The sequence below is a fragment of the Crocodylus siamensis genome, chromosome 4 (assembly GCF_052110815.1).
Source record: "Crocodylus siamensis isolate JL-2025a chromosome 4, ASM5211081v1, whole genome shotgun sequence".
NCBI classification, from domain to species: domain Eukaryota; kingdom Metazoa; phylum Chordata; order Crocodylia; family Crocodylidae; genus Crocodylus; species Crocodylus siamensis.
The window spans coordinates 42,283,810-42,294,395 of NC_143398.1; the positions used below are offsets into that span (position 1 = coordinate 42,283,810).

The 10,586-nt window shown below is 40.4% G+C and overlaps 1 protein-coding gene across 1 annotated transcript; it reads right to left on the reverse strand.

Annotated features, from left to right (window-relative positions):
- Positions 1 to 457: 457 nt before the first annotated feature.
- LMOD2 (leiomodin 2) lies at positions 458 to 7,056 on the reverse strand. The gene is made up of 3 exons (XM_090042171.1): positions 6,623 to 7,056; positions 1,319 to 2,668; positions 458 to 718 (listed from the first exon to the last, which is right to left on the reverse strand). The coding sequence occupies exons 1-3, from the start codon at positions 6,893 to 6,895 to the stop codon at positions 692 to 694; spliced, it is 1,650 nt and encodes a 549-aa protein (XP_089898297.1). The 5' UTR covers positions 6,896 to 7,056; the 3' UTR covers positions 458 to 691.
- Positions 7,057 to 10,586: the final 3,530 nt, after the last annotated feature.

Consider the following 10,586-nt stretch of genomic DNA (forward strand, 5'->3'; position numbering starts at 1 on the left):
GTGGCTGACTTGCTGATTCTCTGAATCAGCATTGTATCTTCAGATTAGGATTTGGCCAAATCTAATCAGGGACAGTGATCCGAATCAACGAACCAAATCACTTTCCCCAATTTGGGCTGAATCCGAATCCAAATTGAATACGGCCCATTTTGTACATCCCTGGTATTTATCACATACTTTCTCATTGCACTAGATCCTAGGAGCAGTAAGACTTTCCCAATCCTCAGAAGTTTTATTCCTGATAGTTCTAAACTCACAGAAACCCAGGACTATGATTGTTTCGGTTGCTGAAAATCTTCAAACAATATTTATTGTAAAGTAATGGAAAAAAAACCAAAGGAAAAAAAACCACAGGTCACTAAGCCATTACATCTCAGTGTTAAAAACATGTCCAATGATGTGGAATCAGATATTGAAAAGAATATCTAAATAAACTGCTATTTCTGCAATAGAAAACTTATTAAATATAAAAAGATGTTTATTTCCATATTTACAGATTAAAAGGCTTATGCATTCTTAAAGCATTCTTTAGTGTTTAATAGGTCTATCTCTGTAAAAAGATTATATTTTTGTTCAAACCTAAGAGTGCACTTTGGAAACATCACAAGACAACTTCTGTTACCGCCATTCAACAAGTCAGTAACCTTCCCTTGCCCACTGTAGTGCTTTGGTTCTTCTATAATCCATGCTTTTATCGAAGAGCTTCTGGGATCTCCACCTACAAGATAGCAGTGTGTTTTTTCTCATTACATTTGCAACAGAGGCTAGAAAAGCAACAGCAGTCTGATCTTTCTGGCTACTTTCCTTATCTGGTCTGATGATTTATATATAAGGTTCTAAGGTGCCCATCTCCTTTGTATCTGAATTCCACTATTTATATTTATAAATACACTCTTTCTGTTAATGAAGTAAACTAAAGGTCCTGTCTCCTCCTCCATGGATTAAAGCTACTTAAAGCGGTGGGGGTTTTTCTACATAGCAAGAAACAAAGCTCATTTCACAACGTATTTCTGAGGGGACATCTTTCCCGAAGGAGGTTTTTTTCTTGCATCATAACCCAAAGGTGGTAAAATTTCTGCTTGATTCCCAATATTTCCACCTCTACAGCTAAAACCCCTCCTCTGAGTATAGTCTATTAAGGTTAAAGCTTGGTTCTGTCAGCAGCCTAGTTTTTATCAAACTGAGGTAGAATTAAACTCAAAAGTATAGTTATTGTTCTCTTTACTAAAATAAATCTCGAAAAAAAATCATTGCTACATGTTTTGGATTGTGCAAGATTTGAGCCAAAAGTAGTTATTTAAATACGTTTTCAGCTTACCCGCCTTAACTGTTTTAGGCTGCTTCCCCGAATTGCTTCCATCAAGTTATCATGAAGAGACCTCTGTGGGGTAGAGGGTCGGGTAGAGGGCTGTGATGCTTCTTCTGCTTTCTTGTCTGAGACTGACTTTAAGGAATCTTTAATTTCTTTCAATATGTTATTCTCATGTTTTTTGCCTTTTTTGCCTTTTTTCTTTTTCTTTGCATTTTGTAAGGTTTTTTTGGTGTTTTCCTGCTGTTTGATGACCTCAGCTATATTCCTGGTTGGTGTCTTCTTTTCTGAAACGACAGGAGGTAGGGGTGGTGGAGGAGGAGGTGGAGGAGGAGGTGGCGGTGGAGGTGGAGCAGGAGCTGGAGGATGGCTTTTAACTGGCTGAGCTTTCTTAGGGAGTTTTGGAGAAGACCAAGGTGAGCTCTTAGGAGATGAGCAAGGTGAGGACCCAGGGGTTCCTTTCTGCAAGGCTTTGGTCTTTGGATTGATTGCTCCTTCACAACCAGACTCTTGCTGTCTTTGCTCCTGCATACGTTTTTGCCTTTGTTTATCCATGTTTCTAGTCAGGATACTTGTCATACTCATTCTTGGTCCAGCAAGCTCAAAATGGTATCCTAGCTTCACCACAGTGGTGTTGTCTTTCAGCAGTTTAACTATGTCCATTTCGACCTGACTGCCCATGATATGTCTTTGGTTGTGGAATCGTAGTTCTGTTAAAACCTTATTATGTTGCAAAGCTCTCATAATGGCCAGTATCCCTTTGCCTGTGATAAAATTTGAATCTATGTTCAGACTAGTTATATGCTGATTCACTTTTAACATGCCTGCAATCGCAATTGCAGCATTGTCATCAGCATGAGTATTGGCTAGACTGAAAGTCTTAACTAGCGTGTTGTTCCTGAGGGCTTGGGCAAACTGTGTAAGCATCTGTATAGTGATATTTTCAATGTTATTGAGGTTCACCTCGGTGGTGGCAGGGTCATTGTTCTTAACTTTTTCCAATGCATCCTCAATGACGGTTGGATTTCCACAAGCATGGATGGCACCTGTTTGAGATCTCGTATTTTCTGTGTCACTTTCACTATGGCCATTGATAAGGTCTTCATTTTCCTTATGGTTGTTACATTCCTTATGTTTCATGTGGTCAGAACTCCTGCCACTTTCACAATTCACAGTCCTTTCACAAACTTCAGCATTTTCCTTCACTTCTGAGTCATTGCTTTCTTCTTCCTCTTCTTCCTCCTCCTCCTCTTCCTCCTCTTCCTCTTCAGTGTATGCCTCCTCAGAAACTTCACTGTTACTTTCTGTGAAATACTCTTCCTGAATTTCTTCTGATTTATCTTCTTCTTCCTTTGAATCCTGAACAGGAATGTAGATGTTGGTATTAAGCACAATTGAACTAATATTAAGCTTTTTATTGATTTTCTAAACATTATTATGATTAAACTATTTGAACATAATGTTAAAAGTTAAAAATGAACCAACAAAAGCATAGAAATTTCAGAGAACTGAAAAAATGGATCTGACCTAACATTCTTTTTGAATTCTCCTCCATGTTCTCCAAGGCGAAATCCCTTGGCCGAAGACTACTCAAGCACAAACAGAATGAGTTGCCATAGTCATACATCCAACAATTTGGATGCATATTTTGGAATGTGCATATTTAAGGGTTATTTATGAAAACATGGTCCATAATGCTCTTCTTAGCACCATTTTAATACTTCATATCTATATGTTCAACATACATATTACCGTTATGCCAAATTTGAACTCACATCCAAACTATCCCACAGTTCACTTTGGTATTCAAAAGTGTGGACAAATTGCAAAAGGTAACTCTCTGAGTGCAAGACTAGCACATAGCTTAGGTACTGTTAAAATCTTTTACATGCCATCTTGAGCAAGAGGGACATATGTCTCACAAAGGCTGTATGCTGGTCCTTTGCATATGGTTGACCAAAAATTCTTTGATCAGAAAATCTAATCCTAATTATTTTTTTTTAATCTGATAAACTCATCTATAGTCTAGAAATCCAAAAAGACATTTCACAAATACTGATTAGTACCATTAATATGTCAGTCATTTTAAAATGCCAGCCAAGGACTGAGTCCATGCTCTGTACTTACGAAGCCTTTGTTTTTGACTCTTGCAAAAGTGGTACCAAAATGCAAACCTGTCAAAACCAACTTTTAAACCACTTGCTAATTATATTCCTAAACAAACTTTTGTCAGTAGTAAAAGACTCCCTCTAAAACTGACATGTTGAATGCAACCCTGCACTCTTGAGTTGATTTTTGCAGCAGGACACATACAGAATACGATAACTATGATGCCTACAGAAGCTCAACTGCAGTGAAATAAAAGGTGTGAACATTACAGCTAGAGGCTTGTTCTTGCAAACCCTGCGCACACTTCACTGGGCAGTTAACAGAGAATTCACAGGATCAGGTGCCATCCCTCTGACCCTACAACAAGCTCTCTGTGGGAGATCTCATGTTGTAAAAAATCCATTGGCTTCAGTGGAGCTGTATGTGAGCAGAGGAATCTACCTAAGTGGAATTTGTTAGATCAGGGCCTTCTCTACGCATACAGTGAAGTGTAAAAGATGAGACTGGCAACTTCTCAGAATGTCCTCTTTATTATCAAGCATTTAGCTACCTAACTATTCATACTACACTCTTCAACATGGCCTCTGAGCCCATGTTTATAAGAGAGACTTTATAATGTACTGATTGTGCTTCTTCAGTGACTTCAGTAAAAACAAAACAAAAACAAATTAAAAAACCTACTTAAATTCATTTTTTAAATGAGGGACTAAATGCTTACTTTTTCCATCCATCACTTGATTTCACCATTCACTTCAGTGATATGTTTAGAATTGTATATTGCTTTCTTTGACATTCTTTAGTAGTTTTCTCTCTCTTATTTTGAGCAGCATCCCCATACAGAATTGTTACAGACAAGAAGGGAAAAATCTTGGCCTCAGTGAAATGAAGAAGAGTTTGTAACTGATTTCAGTGGAGTGAGGATTTAATTCCTAGATTGCAATTAACAAACACCAGATGGTGGAATGTCAACATTTTCACATTTATGGATGCATTTGGTACTGCTCTCACCTCCACCGGAGAAAGTAGTATACTTTTTACCATCTCTTTCAGGGTTAGGCTTGTACCCAACACTAACATTATATTGCCATTTGCGGTGGGAGTGGAGGAAGTTATTACTAACTCAGAAATCTGAGTTAGTAATAAAATGAGACCTTTATGGGTAAATCCCCACAAGCTTGCATGCGTGGTTTATGGTGCTGCAAACTGCATGCAGCACACATGAAAGCATTCGTTCTGCTGCTAGTTTGCAGTGCGGCTGGGTTTTTTTTACACTGGTGCACTGCTGGTGCCCCAGGAGGCTCCCAGGACTGCAGGTAGGTTGCTGGTCCCAGCCTCCCCTACCCCACCCAAAGCAATTTGCTATGTGCCAGAGAATGTATGCGGGGGTGTGCTGGAAGACAAAGAGCGGTGGCACAAATATCTGGCACCACTATTTGTCTCATGGGGAATGTACACCCCTACACATGCGCACACATGGAAATACACCCCATCATGGCTACTTGTACATGCCATGAGGTTAACTTTGGTTTAATTCTCCCTAAATTGAAACAGTGAGTTTTTAAAAACCCCGCTTCATTTTAAACCAAAGTAAACCGCCGTGGTGTGTACACAGGGGTCAGGCCCAATCTTTACCTGCCTTTCCAGTGGGGGTGGAGCAAGCCGAGCAGCAACCCCATTACAGCGGTGCGAAAGGGCATTTAAGCCACTTTAAAGGCCAATTTTGTTGTGTGTACCAAGGCCCCGTGAGGTCTAAATGAAGCTTTTCCAGTCCATTTCTTTTGGCAACTCAGAAGGCAATTGAAGAGTCAGTTGAAAAACATAAAGGGCTAATCCTGCTGTCTGTCCAGGAGTCAGTCTCTCAAGAAATCTAAGGCTGTGAGCTAATGTGTTTGCCCATATAGTAGACACTGCACTGGAGTTCACTGTTACCAGCAAACCTGTTAATGTAAACTGTTTCTGGATTCTAGTATAGCAGTACTATACGAGACCATGAGAAGGCTAATATTTCTTCCTCCTTATAAGATACCACTACATCAATTATGCAAAGAAGGTTATATTCATTCCTGATATAAAACTGCTGTGGACCCTGAATGTTAGCACTTCTAACTGTAACTCCTAAGAGCTCAATCCAATGACCTTTAATCTTAAAATCAGGGATCCTGTTTGTCCCTGTGAGCAATGACAGCAGAATCAAGCTCTTTATAATCACTGCTCAGCATAGAACTGTAGCTGTAAAATCAATGGGTTTCATGCATTTCAAGCTCTACACTGCGCTTGAAAAATTATGGAGCTGGCATTTAAAAAAAACATTTTTATTTAGAGTCTGATTTTGAGAACAGCTTCTCTAAAGTAGTGGGTGGTTTAATCTCACAAAATTAATGAGAATTAAATGTACTTATTAACTAACAGGATTGAGCTTTTAATTATTTTTACTGAGTTATACCACTGTCAGCAACTAGCATCTAGTGCTGTTATTGATATAAAGTTCCTGGGACAGGTTGCATGACACGCACTATAGTAATAAGTTGTTTGACTGGATATCTACTCCGGGACTCAGTGCTTTGTTCTGATAAGAAAACATAATGTGTCACTGAAAGTACCAGACATGGGGACAGATCCTCAGCTGGGTGTATATCTGTTCACTGAAACAAAGCTATGCTGATTTACAGCTGCTGCATATGTGACCCAAAGAGCTCCACTGCACTTTCTTGCCCAACTTATATTCTAGCAAAAAATTCAGAATTCTCTTCCTGATCCTTATTGTATTGATTCTCAGACACCACTACTGATAATCTATTTTACAAGAAGGATAAAAACAGTGTCTTAGCATTCAAATAAAATGGTAACATATCCAAAAGCCTATGTGACTGCACTAGCAGAACATACTAATTTGCGCCTCATTTAATGAAAATGTTCTTCTATCATGAATTATTTCCAACCATTCTTCTATCATGATTTCAGTAATTAACGCTAATTAATTTTACAGGATTTTTCTTTCCAAGTAGTTTTTAAGGCACTGCAAAACAGAAAGCAAAAATTCTCTTACCCAATTTACAGCATTCTAACACAGCCTTCTAGTAAAATAGTGTCACTAAAATTTTTCTTTAAAGTGTTATAGTGGATTGAAAGAAAATAAAAATGGTAAGGGATGGAAACTCAGTGAAGAATGAATATTTCCAAGGAATAAATCGTCTAAGAGCCTACCTTTTCAGATGTACCCAATCGTTCCTTTTCAAAAAGTTTTCTGGTCTCTCTTTCCCAATAAGCCATCAACGCTTCCCTGCTGAAAGTTCCTGTTGGACTTTTCTCCGTCAGACTCTTCTGTCTTTGCCCTACTGGAAGAGTACGATCGGGCTCAATGTCCTCCAGCTCCCTCTCTAACTCATTCAGTTCCTCCTCGGTCAGAGAAGCAAGGAGTTCATCTTCATCAATGTCTTCATATTTACTAAGCTCTCTTCTGTAGCCAAAGGTAGACATGGTCCTGTTTGGTCAGGCTGGTATAAAGTTGAAAAAATTAAGCATTCAGGAAGGCTGAATCAGATAGGCTCTATCTCGTTTGGTCAGCAACTGTTTCCCTGACTAGCTGAGGCACCCTTTTAAAAGTAGTCATAGAGGGGTTACGACAATGCATGGAAGGATGAAAGCATGCTCTGTTTTAAGCATCAGACGTCAGCTCGACATCTGAACAGAAAGAATGTCACATCACTAGGGTTTGTAGGGCTCTTAAACAGGGGGGATTATTGACACACTGACCATTACCATATTTAGCGTAGCCTGATAGCAGGAGAATGTACCAGCCTAGGTACTTAGCAGAGGGGAATGGCAGAAAATAAAATAACAAAAATAATTATACTCACTTTGTATTCAAGCAACAATAGAAAGGAAATAATGAAAATATATTTTAATTCCCAGTTGCCAAAGAACGAGTGGAATAAAACAGTTTAACAGATGTTTAGTGTAATTCCCTCACTTTCACGGTAATTTTGAGGAGCTATTAACATTATCAGAACAAGGTGCTTTGGAGTCTGCAGTAATGCAACATGAACTGAGCAGGTCAGCAGTCCAGAGTCTACTGAAATCACTGGTCTGGCAATGGCATACACAGACTCTAAGTGACGATAAAATGCAGCTACTTATTGATTGAATTATTGAGAAACAATCTGAAGGAAGTCAAAATGACAAATTAATTTCAAGTGAATAGGATTTATTTAAAATTAATGATGACATGCTACCGTTGAAGTTAACAGGCTTTCACACAGCTTTAGGGTAAAAATTAGTCCTTTACAGTATAATTCTATCCGGCTTCCCTTCACTTTGATAGAACCTAGCAGAGGTAGGCCCCTAGTGGCTCTTTTGAAGCTGGTTGTTGGTCATTTCAGATCCTTCTCTTCTTACTGATAAGTACCCTCAACTCCTATTTCTAAAGAGAAAGTATGTTATCATAGTTGATAATGCAAGAAACTATATCAATGAGAGATTACTTTTACACACTTAGGTAAAATACAGAATGAAAGTTTTAACCTTAACTCTACTCTTTTTCATGTGGGCGTTGAAATCTAGTCCCCAAATACATGACCATATGCTATTGCTCAAATACTTAATCATGCATTTCTTTTTCTATTAACAGTGAAAGATACTAAATGCTTCATACAGAGTTTCTGCTCTCAAACATGAATAGCTGCAATTCTTTATAACCTGTGTCCATATATAGAAAAATTGCTTTCATTGGAATAAATCAGAAACAAATGTATGGTAATTCATAGGGCCTCTGTGTTTCTTTTTATTTTTTTAGTGTTTTAGTGGAATGTTTAGCAGAGATGTAAGAGGTAGTGTTTTTGTCCACTCATGTTCAGTACCATCACTTTCTGACTGTTTTAGGATCCTATCTAGGATGGGTTCTATGATGTTTCATCAGGATATTTTCCTTTATTAGATCATTGTTTCTTCAATGCAGTGGGTGACGAGATTTTTTTTTTTAAATACATGGGGAGTAAAAAGAAGGCAGCGTGTAATATGGGACCCCTGCAGGACATGCTTGGCTATCTGGTGGTTGCATCAGATGAAAAAGCTGACCTCTTTAACAAATTCTTTACCTCCATTTTTCTTAGCAGGGACGGGGACATCTCCCCCACCAGGATTCTGGACAGACTCAGGAGAGGCACCGCCAGGCCTAGGGTCAGAGCGGACCTGTTAGAAAACTTCTGGTGGGGCTGGGCGTGTTTAAATCAGCAGATCCAGCAGATCCCTGGGTGCCGAGGCAATTGGCAGGGGTCATTGTGGGGCTCCTGGCACGGCTTTCTGAGCACTCATGGTGCTCTGGTGTGGTGCCAGAGGACTGGAAAAGGGCCAATGCAGTCCCCATTTTCAAAAAAGGGAGGAAGGAGGATCCAGGTAACTATAGGCCTGTTAGTCTTACCTCGGTCCTGTGGAAGCTTTTTGAGAAAATTATCCAGCAGCACATCTACGAGGGACCAGCATGGGAAATTATGCTCAGGGGCAACCAACATGGGTTCATTAGGGGCAGGTCCTGTCAGATCAACCTGGTTGTGTTTTATGATTAGGGGCAGGTCCTGTCAGACCAAGCTGGTGGCCTTCTACAACCAGGTCACCAAATCCTTAGGTGCGGGGGTAGCAGTAGACATAGTCTTTCTGGACTTTAGGATGGCCTTTGACACTATCTCTCACCCCATTCTCATTAAAAAAAACTAGGTGACTGTGGCATTGATGCCTACACAGTCAGCTGGGTCACAAATTGGCTAGAGGGCTGTACCCAAAAAGTGGTGGTGGACAGGTCATTTTTGACCTGGAGGGATGTGGGCAGTGGAGTCCCCCAGGGCTCAGTCCTCAGATCCATACTGTTAAACATCTTCATCAGCAACTTGGACAAGGGGGTGAAAAGCACCTTGTTCAAATTTGTGGATGACACTAAGATGTGGGGAAAGGTGGGCACGCTAGAAGGGAGGGACAGGCAACAATTAGATCTGGACAGGTTACAGAGTTGGGTGGATGAGAATAGGATGGGATTCAATACTGACAAGTGCAGGGTACTACACCTAGGAAGAAAGAACCAGCAGCATACATATAGGCTGGGGAACTCCCTTCTCATCAGCACAAGGGCAGAAAGGGATCTTGGAGTCATTATTGATTCCAAGATGAACATGGGCCACCAATATGAGGATGTGGTCAGTAAGCCTAACCGCACCTTGTTATGCATCCACAGATGCATCATGAGCAGGTCCAAGGAGGTGATCCTCCCCCTCTATGTGATATTGGTCAGGCCACAGTTGGAGTACTGCATCCAGTTCTGGGTGCTGCACTTCAGGAGGGATGTGGACAACATGGAGAGGGTCCAGAGGAAGGCCACTCACATGATCAGGAGGCAGCAGGGCAGGCCCTACAAGGAGAGGCTACAGGACCTGAATCTGCTCAACCTCCACAAGAGAAGGCTGAGAAAGGAACTAGTGGCTCTCTATAAACTTACTAGGGGGATGGGAGAGGCCCTGTTCCCCCGAGCACTACCCAGAGTTATTAGGAATAATGGCCACAAGTTGGCTGAGAATAGGTTCAGGCTAGACATCAGGAGGCACTTCTTCACAGTCAGGGCAGCTAGGATCTGGAACCAACTTCCAAGGGAGATGGTGCTCACTCCTACCTTGGGGGTCTTCAAAAGGAGGCTAGATAATCACCTAACTGGGGTCATTTGATCCCAGCATTCATTCCTGCCCATGGCAGGGGATTGGACTTGATGATCTGCTCAGGTCCCTTCCAACCCTAACAACTACAAAACTATGAACTATGAGATGTAGCAAACTGCCTTTCATATATAGATTTGGTTAATAAACACCAGTGTTCATCTTAATATTTTTTTAATTGTTTCACTTTTTTCCTTCAAGTTTTCACAAAGAATACTTCTATAGCAGTCATCTTGCCATCAAGAGCAAGATTGTTAGTTGGCTTTCAGAACTCCCTGTGCGCATTAATGAATGCTTTATGACTCTCAGACTCAAGCTCATTAACAACCAGTATGGTACGGTCATCAATGCATACACCCCCACACTTGACAATGAAGAAGTCAACAAGAAATAGTTCTACTGTGCTTTTGACACAGTCACTGCCAAGGAAGACAAGCTCATCCTCATGGGTGACTTCAACACAAGAGTTGGGATAC

What these genes read in the sequence shown, in the direction of transcription:
- LMOD2 (XM_090042171.1), bottom strand. Translation starts at nt 6,895, where the DNA reads ATGTCTACCTTTGGCTACAGAAGAGAGCTTAGTAAATATGAAGACATT. An exon ending in GATTGGGTACATCTGAAAAG is followed by an intron (nt 2,669 to 6,622) that starts GTAGGCTCTTAG and finishes ATTCCTGTTCAG; the next exon opens with GATTCAAAGGAAGAAGAAGA. An exon ending in GCCTAAAACAGTTAAGGCGG is followed by an intron (nt 719 to 1,318) that starts GTAAGCTGAAAA and finishes GCTATCTTGTAG; the next exon opens with GTGGAGATCCCAGAAGCTCT.